A 22,157-nucleotide genomic window follows, 5' to 3' on the forward strand; every position below is an offset into this window, starting at 1 on the left:
AAATGATGTGTACGGAAGTTGTGAAACTAAAGCAGGAGAAAAAAATTGTACATTGACATGGCTTGCCTAAGAATAGAAGAATAACTTGTGCCAGGGCGGTAAATTGAGAGTCCGTATCCGCCCAGGTACCTGAGGTGCAATTTATAAAAATGGACGACCCAGATTAATTCCATCCAGGCTAAACTCAATCTGGTAGCTGTTGAGGCTATGGGGGCCTGCTTTGAGATTCGTGCCAAGTGAAATGAATGGTCCAGATTCAGCACTTGCACCTCAGGTACCTGGGGTGATGCGGATTCGTAAATTGATAGCTAATTGGACCTCGCACCTGGTACCTGTTCCTAACTTGTGAGAGAAGAATAATTTTCAATTTGTGCAAAGTTCATTGCGCCTCGCACCTGTCCCTAACTATTAATAGCGAATCAAAATGTATAATACACATTTATTTTACAGTATACATAACTGTTAATAGCGGAATCAATATGTATTTTGACATTAAACTTACTAAGATTTTTTCTTTTTTGAGGGAAGTAGGCTTCGCCAACTTATAAACTTATTTACTGAACCCGTAAAATAAACACTCAGTTTGCTCAACGTGATCGCAACGCAACATGGTTAGCTCAACACACTTGAGACTCAGCTCAGCCCATTGCTAGCAAGGTTGAGTGGGTTGTTCTCGAATGCAGTATTAACTTTAATACAAACTTGATATAAGTAATGAAATTAAATAAACCGTGATCAATGAAAATAACAGTCGAACTAGAAGAAATAAATTTGAAAAAAATAGATGGAATATGTTGCTACTTTGTTTCACAGGCGAGTCATGGTTACATTTTCCTCGGCAAACCAAACATTTTACATTCTCCACCAAGGCAAGCCTATTAAATTTAGCATTTCTTCGTATAATTAGACTACTGGACAATTGTGTTGGAGGATATATAACTTCTTTCTGTAGAGTCGATTTGGTCCATTTTTTTGTCACCCATATATTTAACTGTGAAGAAAAGGAAAAAAAATGTGCTATTCACTTGTAAGTAGACAAAATTTCTCATCCATGCTACTGTGGAAACTTTTGTCACGTCTCTCAAATCTAATTATGTCGTGTCCAAGAAACATGGAAATATAAAAAACAATATACTTTCTACTTTTTTTGAGAAACTTGGCAGGGGCTGCCAAATTTTTTTCTAACTACAAGTTAAACTGAATCAGGTGAAATATAGCATGTGTGATCAACTTGTTTCAGAACATTTTTCTTTACTTTTTCCTCAATGAGTCAGATTTAAAAAAAAAAAAAATTCACCATATCACAGAAGAACCCTTCACCAAGTTTTTTCTAATTAATTGTGGTATTGGTATTTCCAAGCAAAAGGTGAGTACCGATTTATAGGGCGTTTCATTTTAATAAAAAAGAGGATGGAATACAAGTAAGATTAATTTTTCAACCAGTAGACCTGATGTTCAATCCAATAACAAACTTTTGTTTACTAATAAGACAAACCATGAATACATTTGCAATAATTACATGAAAATAATTAGAAAAAAATGAAACAGTCCGTTGATACAGGAGATCAATTTTGTTACAATAATACAGAGTGATAATTATATATTATTCACATTTATTAAAAATTAGAAAAATAGTTGCATCCATTACAGAGCAGAGGAACTGTATTTATTCATTTGAGGAAACAAGGGAAAGATCAATGGAATTGTTCTGTCAATAGCATAGAAATTGACCTATAGATCCTGTCTTTATTCGAGAAGCATTAGAAGGTTGGGAAGATAATCGATGAACCACATGCACCAGTTGGAAAAACAGGACAATCTATCAATATTGTGCCAGAATGGTCAACACAGATGTAGACCTGATACAATTGGTAGCGACCCGATGCATCCTTATTGCACTCGATCCAAGGTACATGACCAATACATGAGGTGATTGCATTCTTAATGCTAGTTAAAGTATAGGATCTACCGTTCCGCGAAATATCTGGCAAATACATGTCAAGAAATCAACAATTTTGTTTTCATCAAAATGCAAATGCAATTTGGTTATTTTTTGTCCTATGAATTGGACTATTTAAGAAACTTTTTTTTTTTTTTTTTTTTTTTTTGTGAATGAAAAAGACTTCTTCATTACTTGCAGTTTTGAGGCATGAAAGAACTTTAGTTGTGCTCTTGAGAGTGAGTGCATCTAGGAAATAAGAGTGCTCATCCAGAACAGTTTCAGAGCATGTGCCGTGCTTGTCCCACTCGTACTGCCAAAATGAAGTGCTATCGCTGCACTATCAGCAAATGATGCCCAATTTATTTGTAAGCTGCTAAGTAAATCTTGAATCTGCAAATAAATTACTACTTCTCAATGATCTCTTTGAGGATCTTGTTATTTTCAAATAATTGTACTGCATAAAGTAAATTGTAGCTAATTTGATGTATTATATAGCTTCTACTTGGTGCTGCAAAAGAAATAGTTATTTTGTTTGTTCCTTTCACAAATTAAAGTGTATTCCATTTTTTACTAAATTCTTAAAGAGTAATATATATGATGATCGGAGATCTGTTGTATATGTCACAAAATGGGAGATTTATCTCCCTACTGAAAATATGAATACCATGAAATAATGCACGCCTACTTGGAAGCTATATAGTCACTTCATTGAAGCTAACATTTTTGATATTAAAAAAAAAATATACATTCATCATTTAATTTGAACAAACCTTCTATATGTATGGAATATTCAACTCAATACTGGTGTTTAAATTCACCTTGGTATCAAAATGAACTAAAAATTCGATATCAGTTACCTAGCAGTCCCAGATAGCATTCAAATAGCCGATGGTACTGTCCGGCCCGTGGTTGGTAAGGGTACTGTGAGATGTATCGATTCAGTGACTCTGACAAATGTGTTGCATGCTCCTTCCTTTCCCGTAAACCTGGTGTCCATTAGTGCTATTATTCGTGAGCAGAAATGCATTGTGACCTTTGATATTCCAAAGATGGTCTTTCAGGAGAAGGGGACAGGTCGAATACTTGGAACTGGCACATGGCGTGATGGGTTGTGGTACATGGATAGAAAAGGTATGGACACAGCGCTGGCATCTGTGGTCGATAGAGTGGAGGCAGGAGGATCTGGGGTGAGTGTGGATGATGAGTTGCTTCTGATTCATCGACAGATGGGGCACTCTTCCTTCAGCCTACTGGAACATTTGTATCCATCAAAGTATGAGAAAGCTGACAAACAGAAACTTGTGTGTGATGGATGTGAGTTTGGGAAGCACACAAGGAGTTCGTATGCAAGCTCAGGAATTAGGAGTTCTCATGCCTTTGATCTGGTACACTCGGATGTGTGGGGGCCTTGCTCAACAACTTCGATAAATGGGTATAGATTTTTTGTGACTTTCATCGATTGTTATTCTCGTGTCACATGGTTGTACTTGATGAAAAACAAGAATGATGTACTTGCTTGCTTCAAGGATTTTCATAAGACGGCTCAGACTCAGTTCGGTGCTGTGGTGAAGGCACTGAGATCCGATAATGGGACCGAATATACAAACAAGGCATTCGAGGAGTATTTGTCAGTTCATGAGATACATCATCAGACCACGTGCCCTTACACACCAGCACAAAATGGAGTGGCAGAGAGGAAGAATAGACACTTGTTGGAGGTAGCCCGGTGCATGATGATCTCCATGAATGTTCCGAAACATTTGTGGGGACAAGCAGTCATGACAGCCGCACAATTGATCAACAGAATGCCATCTAGAGTGTTGGACTGGCAGACTCCGTGTGTGATGTTGAAAGGAGATAATGGGGGTATTATTTCTCCAAAGGTATTTGGCTGTGTGTGCTTTGTGAAAGACAACAGACCAACAGTGGGAAAGTTGGATCCCAGAGCGGTGAAATGCATCTTTGTGGGTTACTCTGGTACTCAAAAGGGTTATGTGTGCTGGAGTCCAGTAGAGAGGAGATTGTTTGTGAGTATGGATGTTACATTTCGTGAGCTCGAACCTTACTACTCCTCAGAGACTACATCACCCTTTGGAGACTCGCTCGATACAAGAGGTATGAGGCGAGAGGGAGAGAGTAGTAGTGATGGTGAGAGGAGGATGGTGAGTGTGAGTGATATTCCTTGCCCACTGATGGATTCGACTAGGATTGAGCCGGAAAAGCAGGATTCGGCTAGGGTTGAGCCGAAAAATGAGGATTCGGCCAGGGTTGAGCCGCAAAGGGAGGATTCGGCTGTGGGTGAGCCGGAAGTTGAGAGAAATGAGCCCGAAGGTGGTAGTACTCAGGCTCAGGGGGAGTCGAGATACCGTGAGGTGTATGTGAGGAGAAATAAGCAGAGTGAGGGAGTCGTGCCTATAGTGCCACCTGTGCCAAGTCCCTTGTCCATGCCTACTTCGACTCCTGCGGCACTTACACCATCCACCTCAGATTCAGAGTACTCAGGTGATATAATTCCTCTTGATTCTCCTCCCACTCCCATGTCATTGAGACGGACCTCTCGGTCCAATGCGGGACATCCTCCTGATCGCTATGGTTTTCCACATGACATTGCCCAGTTTGTCTCTTACTCTAGCATATCACCAGCACATGGAGCATTTATTGTATCGTTGAACTCTGTTATTTTACCCAAGTGTTGGCAGGTTGCTAAGGAGGATCCAAAGTGGAAAGCAGCCATGCTAGAAGAGCTCGAGGCTCTCGCTAAGAACAAAACCTGCAAGCTTGTGTCACTACCACCAGACAAGAAGGCAGTTGGATGCAAGTGGGTCTTTACTGTGAAGCAAAGCCCAGAGGGTCGGGTTGAGCGTTACAAGGCCCGATTGGTGGCGAAGGGGTACAGTCAGACTTATGGTATCGACTATGATGAGACCTTTGCACCCGTGGCGAAGATGAGCACAGTACGGACACTTGTTTCCTTAGCAGCGAATGGGGGGTGGAAGTTGCACCAGCTCGATGTGAAGAATGCCTTCCTTCACGGTGATTTGCTGGAGGAGGTATACATGGAGGTCCCACCGGGTTTTGGCACAAAACAAACGGAGGGTAAGGTGTGCAGGCTCAAGAAATCTCTTTATGGACTGAAGCAGTCCCCTCGGGCCTGGTTTGATAGATTCAGGATGGCTATGGTAGGTACGGGCTATCAGCAGATCAATGCCGACCACACGGTGTTCTTTCGACAACATGGTGGTCACATTACTATGCTGGCTGTGTATGTCGATAATATGATCATTACCGGGGATGATGAGGGGGAGATTGCACAGTTGAAGGAAAAATTGGGGAAGGAATTCGAGGTAAAAGATCTGGGACAACTTAGGTACTTCCATGGGATTGAGGTGGCTCGTGGAGCAGAGGGGATTGTTCTATCTCAGAGGAAGTATGTCCTGGACTTACTCAGTGAGACAGGCATGTTGGGGTGCTGTAACGCCACATAAATTAAAATATTAAATTAAGGTACAACATAAATAGTGTATATAGTTATTCATTCTTCTATGTTATTTTTCTTCTTACACTTATTTAATTTAACAAAGTAATAAATTTTATAAATTAAAATGCCGTGAAAAGAAACTAATAGATTCCATTGTAGATCATGATTTAAATAGCCTATATAGAGGATCGTAGCAAATTAATTTTGGAACCAATACAATCCATTTGTTTCAACAGCCAAGAGTTGTAATATAAGATATACCTAAATTCAAATTGATAACCTCCAAAATAACTGATCGTAATATGCCGCCTGTTTGATATGCAAGTTACAAATTTAAATAGCGCCTATTCGTCTGAACAACATCTCCCGTTATAAATGAACCACTTGCATAATTAAAAAGCCTTCTGTGTCCCATACTCTCTTCGCTAATTGTTCATAGAAGATTAAGAAACAAGGTTAGATATCTATAGTTGGTCATTTTCTCCGCTAATTAATATTGATGATTTTCAATTATTACTTAACTGATTAGACAATTATAATACTCACCGGTTTGATTTCCTCTATCTTCTATTTATATAATTTTTATATTATACTTATTTATTCGTACAAAATTTTATCCTATTATATAAACTTCGTTATGTTATACTTATTTATTTGATAAGGATTTCAATAATTTCTGAAATGATTTTATATATTAGGATGTATTATATTATTTGATAATCTTTTGATAATAGTTGGAAATTAGTAGTGATTTCAATACTCATTAATTCTTGAAATTTCATGAAGTACAGAGTTTTGATTTTGTTTTTGAATGATTAATTATTTTTAAAATGATATATTATGTTCATAATCAAAATTTGTCAGAAGTTCTGATTTGTTTAGATTGTTCTTAAACACCCACGGAATTTCATCAAAATCTTTGATTTGCATCTATTATTTTATTAGATGGTAATTTTTCATAGATAACCCTAGAACTATTTTTATTACAAGGAACTATATTCTAAAAGCTTATCAATAATATAGATATCTTTCTTCTTGAGAAAATAAATCCATTATGTTTATAGTAACAATTATGTTTCTATTTAAATATTAGGAAATTTGTTCGGTCAAATAGATTTTAGTATATGTGTGATCCTATGATAAAATTATACTATGTGTATATATGGATTTACAATTCAGATTGTACATAACAATAGTTGGTCTAGTAACTAACAAATGAAAATATATGTATAAATATTAATTTGGAAATCGTGTTACATGGTTTAGGTCCGAGTACTGAAGTAAAGAGTAACGTAAAAGCGGGAGTGAACTACACCACGGTAGCAGGTGCGGGTTTCCTGGACTGTTTGTAAAATTATTTACTTATTCCTTTGTGTGCATTATATTTTTATTTATGAAATTGTGCATGTTGATTCGAACAACCCCTTTGGCTTTGTTTAGAGAATAAATTATATGATTATTTCGTTTGGAACATATGACATGAATAGAATATATCGATTGAGTATAACATTAGCATAAGAAAACGAACGATCGCTGTGAGATGAATGAATGGAAAGGCCGATACGCGGGGGCTGCTAGTCGCGGTCGGGACCGATATGCGGGGAATGCTAGTCGCAGTCGGGTTCGATGTTGGAAAGGCCGATACACGGGGATTGCTAGTCGTGGTCGGGACCGATATGTGGGGAATGCTAGTCGCAGTCGGGTTCGATATTTGAAAGGCCGATACGTGGGGATTGCTAGTCACGGTCGGGACCGATATGCGGGGATTGCTAGTCGCAGTCGGGTTTGATATTTGAAAGGCCGATACGCGGGGATTGCTAGTCGCGATCGGGACCGATATGCAGGGAATGCTAGTTGCAGTCGGGTTTGAGATATAACGTATCATAAGCAAAGTAATGATCAGTGAATAATAAGATTTAAAGTAACAAGTACTCATATGAATGGTAGTCATTGCATGATAGGGTAATATAGATTGCATTTTAGTTGTTGATTAAATAAAGTTGTTTAATATATTAAAAAGGAAGATTTTACAAATATCCGGGCTGGAACTAAATCCCGCACTGAGAGAATGTTCGATCTCTCACCCGTTCTACTTTTATGTGGGTTCCAGAAAATGATGAGGCCAGGAATGAGCACGGATAGAAGGGGCGTGGATTAGGAGGTCAACGAGCAGAGGTAATGAAGATGAAGAAGTCGAGCAAGAACAAGAGTGAGACTAATCAACGGGAAGGCTTATGATTGATAAATGCCACATATTGTTTATTTTTGTTCCCATGATTCAATAATTGATACATTGAGCAGGCATGGCAGTGTTTGTGTTACTAGCCATGTCCGCCATGATCGTTTGTTAAACTCGTTTCATTATGAAATAAATGTGGCTTTACTTATATTGTTATTGATAATGTATGTGATGTGCACACGCCTTACGTGTAAATACGTGGCGGGTTGTCCCGGGGTGTGACAGGTGCAGGCCTGCAGTTTCTCCAATTGATGTGAAGGCCAAGATGAGTGTAGAGGCAGGAGAACAGGTTGATCGTGAAAGGTACCAGAGACTGGTAGGCAGATTGATCTATTTGGGTCACACTCGTCCTGATATCTCATTTGCAGTAAGCGTGGTGAGCCGCTACATGCATGACCCTAGGAAGGGCCATATGGACGCAGTGTATCATATCCTAAGGTACCTGAAGAGTGCACCGGAAAAAAGGCTTGATCTTCAGGCAGAATGGGCACATGAACATTGAGGGCTATTGTGACTCTGACTGGGCTAGTTGCCAAGATGACAGGAGGTCCACATCTGGCTACTGCATGTTTGTAGGGGGCAACCTGGTCTCCTGGAGGAGCAAGAAGCAGCCGGTTGTTGCGAGATCGACGGCAGAAGCTGAGTACAGGGCTATGGCATTGGGAGTTGCTGAGATGCTGTGACTGAAGAGGTTACTGGAAGATCTCAAGGTGAATCACGGAGCCAAAATGAAGTTGTGGTGTGATAGCAAATCAGCGATCAGCATTGCCAACAATCCTGTGCAGCATGACAGAACCAAGCATGTGGAGATCGATAGGTTCTTCATAAAGGAAAAGCTGGAAAGTGGACTATTGGAGCTTAGCCATGTAGCTACGGGAGATCAAGTAGCTGATTGCCTCACCAAAGGACTTAGCTCGATAGATCTAGCTAGGTTATGTGACAAGATGGGCTTGATGTATATCTTTTGCCCATCTTGAGGGGGAGTGTTGAGATTTATTGTATGTTTTCGGTATTTTGGGTTTTATAGGGTCCTTTTGGTAAAAAGGATTATAGAAAAGTTTAGGGACTTGAATGAAAGATGTAACGCCTATATAGGCTTGTATGAGAACAAAGAAAAATACAATTCATTTTTCCCTAGAAATCTATTGAAACATGTTAATAAATTTACCTGTTGAACGAAGTAGAAGAAATCATAGGCATATCCTTGTGCACTCAACACTTATGCTAAAAAGCAAAGAACAGCAAAAGGAACAATTGTCAAGCTTTTCATGGTTAATCTTTCTTTATATTCTATTGTAATATAGTTTTTGTAATCGATGCTGGTAAAGGAGGTGCTCATACATATATTTATAGGTGTCTTACTGGAGAAAATATGAACAACACATAAAATGGAATAAAATATATTCCTTATATATAAACTTCAAATTCAATTATAAATATCGAAATTGAGAGGACATACGTTGCTGTAAACCAACCTAATATTCTAAATCAACACTTATAATATTTTAATTTCTTATTTTTATTTTTAAATTTAAACCGTTTTGTTATTAGAAGTTCATTGGTCAATTAAATATATATTACACATGAAACTTTACTTTAGTATATTACGAGATTACCTAGATAGTCTTTATCCTAACAATGACATCTTTAATATTTATTAGTTATCTCCAAAATATATAGGGTATTAACATATTATATATGAAAAATCCAGATTAATTTTTATCGCATTTGACAACTTATATATATTTTTTTCTATGTTTTTGTCTTTGACCAAGTGAAACAAAGGATAAAAAAATGACATATTTGAGAACTAACCAGCGCTCCAAAATTGTATCTTAATATTATATCTTCGTGTGAGAGGTCATAAGTTCGAAAAAAATAGAGAGACATGTATGATGACAATTTGTTTTCTTTTCTACACGTAGTTTCATTTACTATTTGCCCATCTCTTATTTTATTCGCCAGTATATACGTACTTTCATCATGTAAATAACTTCTTTAACTTATTTTGGTTTGTTTAACGAAATATTAATATTAAGCGAAATTATATGATAATTTATTAGTATAAAGTTTTATGATATAATAACCAAAATCATATGTAACAAAATGGGGATGTAGCTCAAATGGTAGAGCGCTCGCTTTGCATGCGAGAGGCACGGGGTTCGATCCCCCGCATCTCCACGTTTTTATGAGGCCTTTTATGTTTTATTTTCTCCCGATCTTCTTGTAACCAAACGAAAACATGTGGCTGGAAGTTAATTGAAAAGTAAAATTTAAATTGTTTATCAGCAACCCAATCAGGTGAATGGCGGTCTCGATAAATCTTTCCTCCCTCCCAACCTCGTTTTCCTTCAGTATTTTTTTTGGAGAAAGATATTGCCAGTGGCTACCATTTTCCTTCATTTAAAACACTACAGTGACCACCTAATTTTTCTACCGAAAGAAAAAATAAAAAGGCTCCAAAATCTCTCAATACTTTCTCATTGCTTACCCTTGACATGGCCTCAACGGCCTCCTCTTTCCTCTCCCCGCTCCTCCACACAAACAGAAAATCGCGATTTCAATTCAGGAGGCGGGAAGTGAGAGTGCTCGCAGCATCTGAGCCGTCAGATGAACCAACTGCCACTACGGAAAAGAGGAAACGGAGGGTGGATACGAGGATTCACTGGGACAACATGGATGAAGGCTGGATTGGTGGTAAAACCAAGAAAGAAACCGAGGGAGAAAACGGTAATGGCGGTAAAAGTCAGAATAAAGAGGATTTTTTGGGCAGGAAATTTGCGGATCTCCTTAGTCAAGCCTCTGAGTCTCATTACCAGTTAAGATTTTGATTCTGTCTGATCTTCTATTGTCTCTGTTATTAATTTTCCCTCACATAATATGATTCTTGATTTTTTTTTTTTTAAAAAATTTATTTAACGGTCGCAACTATAACATGCCTTAACTAAGAATTGCACGCTCAATTGGAAAATTGAGTAATGTTATGGAATAATAGGTAAAATAGATAATTTGGCAAGCCATAATACTGGTTTCATCAAAATGAAAATTTGAATATTGATGGACTATCAAGAAAAGAGTTGAAGAACTAGGCACATTTGGTGATGCAAATAGAGGTTTTATAACATGGGAATCTTTTCCCTGTAACCTTTACAAATAGGTTCTTAGGAGTGCCTGTCGAAGCAGACATGGAGGAGATCAAAGCGGCATACCGTCGCCTATCAAAAGAGTACCACCCTGATACAACCACACTACCTCTGAAATCAGCATCTGAAAAATTCATTCGATTGAGAGAGGCATATAACATTCTAAGCAATGAAGAACGTCGGCGATTTTACGACTGGACTTTAGCACAAGAGGCCGAGAGCAGGCGAATACAGCAGATGAGGGCAAAGTTGGAAGATCCTTTCGAACAAGATATTATAAATTACGAGCCCGTTCCTGACATGGTCGATCGGCTTGGTGGGAGAAATATGAAGCTAAGTGACCAGGCATTGGCAGCTCTGACCATTGATATTGGGATTATTTTCTTCTGCATTCTATGTCTCATCTTTGTGGTTGTTTTCAAAGAACCTTATTAGGTAGTACTCATGGATTTAAAAGCAAATTAAGTTGTATAGTAGTGTTATCAAGATTCGTACCTGATACTTGATAAGTTACTTTTTCTAAACAGTTTTCATGTTGAATGGTAGGAAGCTCAGAAATCAGGCATGAAAGCACTTGCCTTTGGATGTTGGATTGCGTCTCTTTCTTTATAGTGTTTACCTTGCCTTGAAAGGAGCCTTTGCTAGGATGCTAGCTAGACAGGCTTTCTTTCTTGGATGTAAACTTAAGAAAAGCTAAAAACGTACAGAAGATGCTATAAACATGGTTAAAATTCTTTGAAGGTGTACTTTTGCTCCAAATTCTCATTTTACTGTTGAATTTGTAGTTTATCCAGATTAGATCATGAATTTGAACCGATAAGAGAATCTTTCTAGTATAAATTGATGATTTCCATTGGTCTTACTCTTGTCATCATTTCTGTCCATTGCACAGAAGGAATGTCAAAGAAACAGGCAACTAAATCTGGATAAAATACAAGTGACTCCGGAGAAAATATTGAAGTTCTGTGACCAAATCTGGATTTTGGCTATGTTTGACCTCTGAAAAATGTCTTAAGAAATGCTTTCAACCTAGCTCATATCGATCTGTTATTTGATCGTATCTCTGACTTCTTGTTGAGGAAACTATTTATTTGCTTTATTTAAGAGATCATGATGAGCAAAAGAGATTTATACTAAACTAAACTTGATTGGAAAGGGGGGAAAAAAATGCAAATTTGGGAATATGAACAGACAATTTGGTAGTTGTCGACTAGAAAATGAGCTAAATGATTGTTGAACTAGCTAGTGTTCTCTTGGTTCCTCAGAGAGTTAAATTAAGTCCCAATTTTTTTGTTGAATAAAGATATTGTCTCCCTAGAAATAGTCCCCTAACAGTCTCCCCGGCCCAACTTGTCCTAACTAACAAAAGTAATTATTAATGATTGGCATTAATTAATCCGGGTGCACCGTCGAGATCCGGCGAGGAGAGCGTGGTGTACCGTCGAGATCCGGCGAGGAGAGAGTGGTGCACCGTCAAGATTAGGCCGGGAGAGCGTGGTGCACCATTGGAGGGGGTCCATGCTAGTCCAGCGAAGGTTGTCAAAGTAGAACATATGAATATTTTATTAATTAGATATGAATACTTCATTTGTTATATATGCATACTTCATGTTAGATATGAATACTTCTTGGAAGAGGTGGGGGTGAGAGAGATAAATCTGACTTTGAATTTTGAATTGTATAAATTATTTCGAACATATATGAATACTTCGTAATCGTCAGCATGAATACTTCTTTAGTTAGATATGAATACTTCATTGTTTTAGATATAAATACTATATAGCTGTAGTGGTTCCCAATCTTGATAAATGTCGCTTTCAGACGGTTGCGGTCCCCAATCCAGGCTGTCATAAGACGCCAGCGGTCCCCCTGGTCGTTACTGATTCCCAAGATTAATGGTCCCCTCTAGTTTTGACTATTATAGATAATAAGTATGAATATTATAAATTCGTAGGTATGATGAATACTATATGTTTTGACTATTAATAAAATCGCGTTAATCTTGCTCTTTGGTGGCAATTAGCACGTGCGCGTCAGTTAGTGGGGACAGATAGAGGACTAAATGGGGGTTAGTCATTCCCTTTTTTGTTTTGGTAGCTTGGAATAACAACACTCCTCCATTTCGATACTATAGAAAAAGTAACCATAAATTTACCTATCGAAAAGTAATCATTAACTTTAAATAGCCAGGTTGACAGTTCTTATGCAGATTAAGGCACTAAAAAAACAGAAAAAAAAAAAAAATACACGGTAATACTTCTTTGTATTTTCTTTATAACAAAAACATTTGAAATTTGCTCATACATAATGAGGTGCTTCTTTCATCTTGTTATAGCGATATTGTTATTAAAGCTATTAAAGCAAAACAAAAACTCGAGGGGAACACATTGCCCTCTGAAATCAACCCCCAAAAGTGAATCCAAAATTAAATACCGTGAATAAAAAGAAAAGAAAAGAAAAGAAAACAGACCACTCCATCTATAAAAAAAAGTGCTATAGATCGTGATGAATAATAATAAAAGAAAAATTAGACAACATCTCCGATATCCACGATTTCCACAACAGACGAATCACCGATCTTTTGGAAAAGGACGACTCGGTCACAATCCTTTAAAATATTGATTGATTTACCATAGTCTAGTGCAAGCTTTAGGGCAGCCTCAGAAGTTGCTCCAACCTGTCAAAAAGGAAAAAAATCGTGGCACAAATTTAACAAAATGAAAAAACACATATTTACATTTTCAATGTAAATAGCTTACATCATTGGGATTTGTTGGGACAGGATAGACAGCCCTCAAAGAAAGACACTGCCGAGCCTACATGAGATATGAACAAAATATATTAAAAACAATTCCTTTTTACTTCTTTTTGCGCAAGTCCTATCAAATTTTTGTAGGGTACTAACTGTAAAGGCAAGCAAAAGTACCTTTCCAATTCCATTTATGGTCCAAGATGACGAATCACTTTCATTACGGGGAAAAACAACTGCTAGCACAGGCATTGTTGGCCTATACTTTGCAATCAACCTGTACATATATAGATATAAAATATTTAAAGCCCAAAAAGAAAGTAAAAGTCTTTACTAGAATAAAATAGGCAGGATCTCTGCACATATTGGAGAAATTCTTTCAAACCGGTATCAACAAAAGATACCACCAATACCAGTTCAGAGAAGACAATGCCAACTTATAATAAATCATTATGAGATTCAAGTACCTAGCAGACCGGCCTGAAGTGGTGTAAGTAATTATAGCAGCAGCCTTTACTTTGATGGCAGCACGAACCTAGATAAAATTAAAAAATGAGAACAACCAGGGTTGTCTAATATTAAACAAAGAATAAAAAAATCGAAGTATTATAACACAGAAGAACTCATGGACAGTACTCATTTATATGAAATGTAAATAACAGTAGGGGGCTATGTTTGTACTTAAATCAATACTTAAAAAAAAGTATGTTAATTACTGCTGTAGATGCAACTGACTCCAAATTCTCCATTGGCTCCGCTACACTTCTGAGAATTCTCTTAAAATCCTGTGGCTGGTTGTACACCGTCTCAGCCTACAGAATAAAAGAACAACAAAATAATAAAATGTTCATTAATATATCAATGAAATTTCTTGAACTACTGAATAACTTAAAAAAAGAAAGAACTTCAGATGGTTCAATATGAAGTAAACCAATAAATAAATTAATGCTAATGCTTTAAAAAATGGAAATTTCATACTTCACCACAAATCCTGCTAACAGTCTTTATTGCGTCAACTGCATATGGGCCTCTGAGTGTCTCTGCCCCAAGCAAAATTCCATCTGTACCTGTAAATATTTATAACCCACCTTTTATCGACTATAATGACAACTAGTGTTACATCTTAAATGGCTTCTATTTTGTAAGGCAAAAATTCAAAAGCTATAATAGTACTACATTCTATTCATCTCTCACGTGAAGTTACCCAGGTCTGATATTAGGACAAGTTGAACTATGATCAGGTTGTATTATTTTAAATAACAAAGATTTAATTCATAAGGTAAAGTATTCTAATACTGCCCTATTACCATACCGGCTAATATAAACCTGATCAGAACCAGGTGGCTTGGTATCAACTATGAAGCCAGTACATAACTCAGAAAACAGAAAAAAGAAAGGAGATTATCTATCTAAAATCAGCTAATAACATCCATGCTTGACTGGTATTATGTTGATACAAGGGACTCAAATTCAGGCAAAAGCTATAAACAGGGGCCAAAGTACCATCAAGGACAGCATTAGCCACATCAGTAGCTTCAGCACGAGTAGGGCGTAGGTTGTTCACCATGCTGTCTACCACTCGAGTGATAATAGCTGGTTTTCCAGCACAATTGCACCTCCTCATTGCTGATTTTTGGAATAAGAAAACCTGAAAAATTATAAGAAGATCAACTATAAATTGAGGGTATTTCACAAAGGAGTAATGCTTCTTAGTATGCAGTGAAGGAATATCTCTGTAGTCTTTTAAGTTTTAGAATTACATCCTCAGGAGGAAGGTCTATCCCTAGATCTCCCCTTGAAAGAATGATGCCATCAGCCTCTTGAAGGATTTCATCAAAATGCTCCAAACCCTATAAAACCAAAGTATTTACAATCACAAAATTATCAAACACTTCCAAAGGATGTAATAAGTCCTAAAAGGGCCTTTTGCATGTAGGAGTAATTGGAAATTTGTGAACCTCAAAGTCTTCAACTTTGGCAAAGATCTGTGTGTCATCCAGTTTGTGCGATTTCAAGAAGGCTCTAAGCTGAAAAATAAGATAAAATTACAATATATTAGTATTAAGCTTTATTGAGGAACATAAATGAAGAGACATGCAAAATGGTGGAAATTCTACAGATGAACTCACCTCTCTTATATCCTCAGCATGGCGGGTAAATGAAAGAGATATAATGTCGACCTTGTTATCCATTCCCCAAGTTGATATGATCTATCCAGTTATAACAAATTCAAACCAAAATTAGCATAAAGGGTTTTCCGGATTGGATTTATTTGAGACAATTCAGGATTCTGCAAAACATCAACATTTGTTCACTAACCCAAGTTCCCCAACAATATGAGATAGTATCTGAAATGACACTTAAGACATGAAAAATCATCTCTCTTGTCCTGATCTCCTCTAAAAGTACCTAGAAAGCCCCCTCGCCTTTTGTCTATTAGTGGGAAGAAGAACAGCCATCAAAGTGGAAGGGGATAACAAAACAGGTTTATGAATTCATACTCTGTAGATGAGATTTTTCCCAACTTTTCAAGGGTGATACTGTGATATGGTAAGTAACGAGAATATGCAATCCAAAGATACAGATGGTGTGAAGAGGAAGGAAGGGAAGGGGATGGAAAGAAAACTTGATAAATTATTCTTGTTTGGTCGGACTCTTGATAGGAAAAAATTAAATTAACGGAGGTTGCTTTTTTAACCTCCTAAAGCTTATCTTACTTACCCCTCAAATCGGGGTGTATTGGAAGGAAACCAGTCCAATAAAATAAGAGGGCGGAAAATATGGCAACCTCCTTATTCCTTTCCATCCCCTTCAACCATTTACCTCCCTTTTCTCTCACCTCCTGGGAACCAAACAGGTGTTAGGTATAGATAATAACCCCTATCTTTTGTACTACAAAGAGAGAAGGCTCTCAAGTGCAACATCATACTTTTGCCAACTAGGACTAGGGTCTAAGCCCACGACCCTTGAAAGTATTACCCCTTTCAGAAATCAATGTTAACGTATTAATGTCCTCAGTATGTTACCTGCTTGTCGGTTTCACTAAGGGTAGGAAGATCAATTCGCACTTGAGCAGCATGAAGGGTAAATATGGGACCGGCTAGTGTGGCTGTGTTTTTTATCTCACATACCACGTCTTGACCTGAAGTCTCCAAAACCTAAAATATATCAAAAGATAAAGAAAAGCAGTTATAAGCACTTAAAATCTCTCAGAAAGTTCCAGAGAAAAACAAGTCCAAGTTGAATATCCACACCTCAAGCCACACAGATGTAGTTTCACTTCCGGTGAAAAGATATTGGCCCATGAAAATAGTATCCCCAGCCTTGACAGCCTGTTAACACACAAAGTTGAATATATTTTAGGTACATGTTTATAAAATGTAGAAAAGGCTGGTGTATGTCTGGTGTCCTTGATTTAGACCTTGGCAAGACAATCAAAGTTAAGCGGAAAGATTTCGGCTGAAGTAGCTTTAGAGAGATCAGGTGTAATTGTCACACGATTTCCAGCATCCAACACTATCGGCTCTCCAGTTGGATTCTTGACCTGAAGCTCAGGCCCAACAGTGTCAAGCATAACCTGAAGCAGAATAATTCATCACAAAAAGGTGTAAAGAAAATCTTCACGGGGGCTTTTTTTATAATTCTTTACAAGTCCAAATAGCAATTAATTTTTGCTGGACTAAAACAACCATCAACTGAAGCTAACTGAAAATCATAAGAGGAAAGGACTCCAATTCAAAATATTTCAGAAAAATCTGGTTCTCTGCATGATGGCAACTTAACACATTTTACAGGATTCTTCTGTAACTTCTTAAATGTTTCAAGGTCAAAGCTATGGTTTTAAAATTTTCCCTTGACTAAATTGAACTGGCTTTCATGGGCTGTAAATTCTGTTTTCAAAAGAAATCTTTCAAAATGCAAAACTTTGGACAATTATAAGCGGCAGTTGAAAGATGGGCAGAAAGTTTCTTATTTCAGTTCTAAACTGGTGCTGGCTTAAATATATTTAAGAAAGTTCGACTTACAGCGCAGAGTTGCTTGACATTATCAACGGCTTTCCTCAAATTGTTAAGGGTCTCCTGATGGTATGCAGCATCCATCGATGAAAAGTCAAACCTTGCAACTACCAAAACAGAAAATAATTAATATTAGTTCATTAATTATACACATGATGCATTGAATTAAATATCGAGAGGTTCAAAATACAAAAGGGAATTTTAATAAACAAGTGATAAAAGAACTGAAACCAAACCTGACATTCCAGCTTTTAAACATTGCTCAAGTGTTTCAACAGACCGTGACTTTGCCCCGAGTGTGGCAACAATTTTCGTGAGTGAGGGAAAAAATTTCTAGAGTTCATTAAAAGAAAATTTGTTAGATAATATTTTGAAGAAAAGGCTCTAAAGGCCCATAGCATTAATAAAAGAAAAGGTTTATAAAAGATCCGAAAAGAAAATAACTAGTCCTAAAACCCATAGAAACCCAGATAGATAGGTGCAAGGTCTTAACACATGACACTGCCTCATCAGAAGAATCAGTGCTCCTTCCTCAACCGTACCAGTAAACTGGTTCAGGAACAGGAGGCACTGATTCAGGCCTCAGCCCACACCCATTTTGCATCATGGACCCTATTTAACCTATCTATTCAAACACAAGCCCTAGATAAATGTCAACAACAAGTATATTTGTGCTACCGCAGAGCACAAAACATAACAACAATAGGGTCCACGATGAATTACATAACACAGTCTTTAGAACAAAAAACGTTTTGTAAAATGATCAATAACTATGGTTAGAACTTAGAACTTGTTTATGGATCTGTAACTAAATGTTGTTATAAAAGGTATTATCTAAGAACGTTTCAAAATAAGTAGTTCCTAGCTGCTTAACCTGACAACACTATGCTTTTTAAGCTTTTCCAGATCCAAGTAGATGAATCAACACGCAGAACCTTTCATTGATTAGCTTTCCATAATATGTCAAAATCGGGGAAAATAGGTGTGACCCCGCTAACAATTGAATTGGACGCATCAGATGAATCGTCGTATAATAACAAAACACAGAGTGCATCTACGCATTAAACTAAAAATCGAGAAGACCCTTATTAAAAAAAAAAAAAAAGACAAAACAAGGAAAAGCTCAAGAGAGATCGTACGGTTTTAGTTGGGGTAAGTACGGATGCCAGCCGTACAGGCTCCTCGATAAGCATGTGACCGCTCTGCATCTCCAAAGATCGAACTTTTCTTCAGCGATAGACGGGAATGCGGGCAATGATGCTTGGAGAAGAAGGAACGAAGAATTTAAGAGGGAGAACTGGAGACTGGGTTGAAGAATACTATTCGGGGAATCAGGGGGTGACGAGGTGGTACCCACTTTAACGATATTCGACCCCACTGTCAGTGACAGTATAGACGAATGGACCAATCGTGACGAGTCTTCTGTTCAAGTACGGGGAGCTAGCAAAAGGCCAACCGTGGGACCCGATTAGCAGACTAACTCTCCCATAAGTAGGGAGTTGGTCCACTGGAACTTGTCTATTTTATATAAATATAAGAAGAAATATTAAATGAAGTACGGTAACAATACAGTACCTTGGTCCACTTGTCAGTGAGATTGGTGCAAAAAGACCGGGTTTGGAACTTGAGGGTCCAGTCAAGGAGAGGAGGGGACGACAAACAGTCCGGTCCGTTGAGTTCTTCAAAAATAACAACAATTAATAATAACAACAATTAAAATTATAATAATCAGAACTATGGGCCAAATCAGGGGAAGATTTTTGGTTTATTTGGTTTTGTTCTTTCGGTTTCCTGAGAATCTTTTATAATATTTCTTTTTGAGTAAAAGTACTATTTTTTTTTAGGAAAAATTAGTTCCATGCCACCTCAAAATGGTAAATTTAAAAAAATGTCACTCTAAAATTTCTCTTTTGCTAAATGCCACTCCAAATCTCATTTATTAAGAAAAATGTCACAAATACCATATTAATGTATAATTTTAATTAACAAATTACATAATAACTGAAGTTACCAAAATAACCTTGATCCAAATTTCTTATTCTCCTTAGAAACGTGATTTCAAAATTAACGCAAGATGAACAGAATATCACTGTGAAAGTTTGATCGTTGTGAACAGAATATCACTGTGAAAATCTAATATCGTCCTCCAAATTAACTTCGATCGCTGTGAAAGTTCTACCAATCTATTCCACGCGTACTAAACTTCAAAATTTATTTGGTGCATCTGTCTAAACAAAACTTTTCCATAAAAACTCCAACAAAACCCCTAAAGACTCCAATAGTGTCAGTCTGTTCAGAAACTTAGAATTTACCAGCTTGATCGTAACTCGGAATTTAACTCCAACAAGATGAACAGAATTAACGCCAGATGAAGCTATGAACGAAAAGGGTTAGGGACCGAGGGTATTTTTGGTATATACGAAAATACTCAACATATTATGTTTACTTTTTATTACGAATGTATAATAATATGGTATTTGTGGCAATTTTCTTAATAAATGTGATTTGAAGTGGCATTTAGCAAAAAAAAAATTTTGAAGTGACATTTTTCTAAATTCACCATTTTAGAATGGAATGGAACTAATTTTCCCTTTTTTTTTCAACGAAGGGTGTAATAGGCATGGCGATGCATAATATTAAGACCAACAGAACAAATCAAACAAATAATAATAAATTCAAGTTTTTTAAAATAGATGTTATTACGTGTTCAAACTTTAAATAGAACATTTGCCCCTGATTAGTGCCGTCACGATTGCTTCTATAAGTAAACTCACTAAATATATATTCTTCAAGAAGAAAGATTGACTTTATTAAAAAAATAAAAGACAGCAAGCTAAGCTATTTTCCCAGGAAAATGAATATACAAAAGTCGAATTATTCAATTTGCTCACGTTTGTTGATTTTCTTTTCTTTTTTTCTTGAGGTTGACAATTGAAAATAGTATCGGGAGAACACTAATTCCAAGTTCAAGTATTGAAACAAATTATGTTCTTTTGAGACCTCTCCCAAGTCCCAAGGATAGCGAAGGCTTCTTGTCCAGTTACTACAACAATTAAAATTATAATAATCAGAATTATGGGCCAACCCTTTAGTTCAACACGCTTGGAACTCAGTATCCATAGCCAACCCGATCAAGAGAATACATCGGAAAATACAGGCAGTCTAGAATGCATTGAGGGGTTGGGAACACGAAAAATTTAAAATGGAAGGAAACCTACCTCAAAAGATCAAAATGAGTACTTGAAATGTTAGATAGAGTTGAGAAACAAAAGGTACTAAATACAACAGAATTTCGATTTAGATAGAGTTGAGGAAGCGAGGTGGAAACAAAAATCAGGGAACACTTGGTTGAGGCTCGGTGACAACAATACCAAGTATTTCCATGCGGTAGCAAACGGCACAAAGAACTCCAACTCTTTAATAGCATTACAAGCTTCAAATGGAGAAAGAATATGACAACAGCACCTGTCGGATTTCATACTAAGGCACTTCACTAATTTAATGGGGAAAAAAAAGAATCCGTTTAACTCCTTTTGACCTGTCAAATAAAGTGGGTCCGCCATTCACAGCTGCTCTGGCAGACTTAGATGATCCAATCATGGAGCAAGAAGTTCTATTTGCTATTAAAGGGTTGCCGAATGGTAAGGCCAGCGGCCCCGACGGACTAATGGCAGAGTTTTACAGGGCCTTCTCGCACATCATCAAGAAGGATGTCATGGATTTCATCACTGACTTCCATCAGAAGGGGGCTACCATCCACGTGGTGAATAAGGTAGCAATTACACTGATAAAAAATAAACAAGATCCGACCGGAATATCAGATTATCGACCGATCAGTGTGATCAACACAATTGCCAAACTAATCATGAAAATCTTGACAAATAGGCTTCAACAACATTTACCGAAATTGGTGTCTCCAAACCATACTGCCTTTGTTAAAGGTAGATCGCTCATGGAATCCTTCTTAACGGCACAAGAGTTCATGTCATTCTGGGCAGAGGAAAAACTCCCGGCGGTATTATATAAGGTTGACTTTAAGAAAGCATTTGACACGGTTGATTGGTGCTTTCTGATCAACCTTCTCATTGAGCGAGGCTTCCCATCGTGCTGGACATCAGCGGTACTTGGTATACTCCGCTTCTCATCTTCGGCAATAAAGGTAAATGATAACCTCACTAATTATTTTACCCATCAGAGGGATTTGCGTCAAGGGGACCCGCTATCGCCAATGCTATTCATCTTAATGGCGGATAAACTGAGCAGGTTCCTACAGGCGGCCAGGCAGGCCATGCCGCTATATGCAAGGATTGCACTTGAGACAATACAATATGTTGATGATACAGTTATTGTAAGTGAAGCGCACTCGGCTGCTTTGAAGATCATCACACAGTATTGAAAGCATATGCATTATTGTCAGGCCTAAAAATCAACATGGCAAAAAGCAATTTTGTACCGGTTGCCATCCTGGCACAACTCATAGGTGTCATATAGAATATCTTCTCTTTGCCATCATCACATCTGCCGATAACATACTTGGGTCTGCCGTTATCTATTAAGAAATCGAGGACCATAGACTACCAACCAATGATA

General features: G+C 37.4%; 2 protein-coding genes, 1 non-coding gene and 1 pseudogene across 4 annotated transcripts; 2 read left to right on the forward strand and 2 right to left on the reverse strand.

The window, feature by feature from the left end:
* Positions 1-1,760: 1,760 nt before the first annotated feature.
* On the reverse strand, positions 1,761-2,939 carry LOC144564469 (ribonuclease 1 pseudogene; annotated as a pseudogene).
* A 6,828-nt stretch (positions 2,940-9,767) lies between these two features.
* On the forward strand, positions 9,768-9,840 carry TRNAA-UGC (transfer RNA alanine (anticodon UGC)). Its single transcript has one exon. It is a non-coding gene; the product is annotated as a tRNA-Ala (tRNA).
* Positions 9,841-9,997: 157 nt separating this feature from the next.
* NDHT (Chaperone DnaJ-domain superfamily protein) lies at positions 9,998-11,390 on the forward strand. 2 transcript variants are annotated; one of them, XM_078300381.1, is made up of 3 exons: positions 9,998-10,477; positions 10,817-11,237; positions 11,349-11,390. In XM_078300381.1, the coding sequence occupies exons 1-2, from the start codon at positions 10,158-10,160 to the stop codon at positions 11,235-11,237; spliced, it is 741 nt and encodes a 246-aa protein (XP_078156507.1). In that variant the 5' UTR covers positions 9,998-10,157; the 3' UTR covers positions 11,349-11,390. The 2 variants fall into 2 exon arrangements, with proteins under 2 accessions (XP_078156507.1, XP_078156508.1); XM_078300382.1 differs by having other exon boundaries at positions 11,358-11,390.
* Positions 11,391-13,059: 1,669 nt separating this feature from the next.
* LOC144552292 (pyruvate kinase 1, cytosolic-like) lies at positions 13,060-18,892 on the reverse strand. Its single transcript, XM_078300380.1, has 16 exons — positions 18,707-18,892; positions 17,804-17,900; positions 17,577-17,674; positions 16,973-17,128; positions 16,806-16,883; positions 16,578-16,709; positions 15,681-15,761; positions 15,510-15,578; positions 15,312-15,401; positions 15,055-15,199; positions 14,530-14,618; positions 14,268-14,363; positions 14,019-14,086; positions 13,729-13,828; positions 13,562-13,618; positions 13,060-13,479 (listed from the first exon to the last, which is right to left on the reverse strand). Exons 1-16 carry the CDS (start codon positions 18,773-18,775, stop codon positions 13,330-13,332), a joined length of 1,575 nt encoding a protein of 524 aa, XP_078156506.1. The 5' UTR covers positions 18,776-18,892; the 3' UTR covers positions 13,060-13,329.
* Between the last annotated feature and the right edge of the window lie 3,265 nt (positions 18,893-22,157).

Source organism: Carex rostrata, chromosome 1 (assembly GCF_964058835.1).
Source record: "Carex rostrata chromosome 1, lpCarRost1.2, whole genome shotgun sequence".
In the NCBI taxonomy this organism is placed as follows: Eukaryota; Viridiplantae; Streptophyta; class Magnoliopsida; order Poales; family Cyperaceae; genus Carex; species Carex rostrata.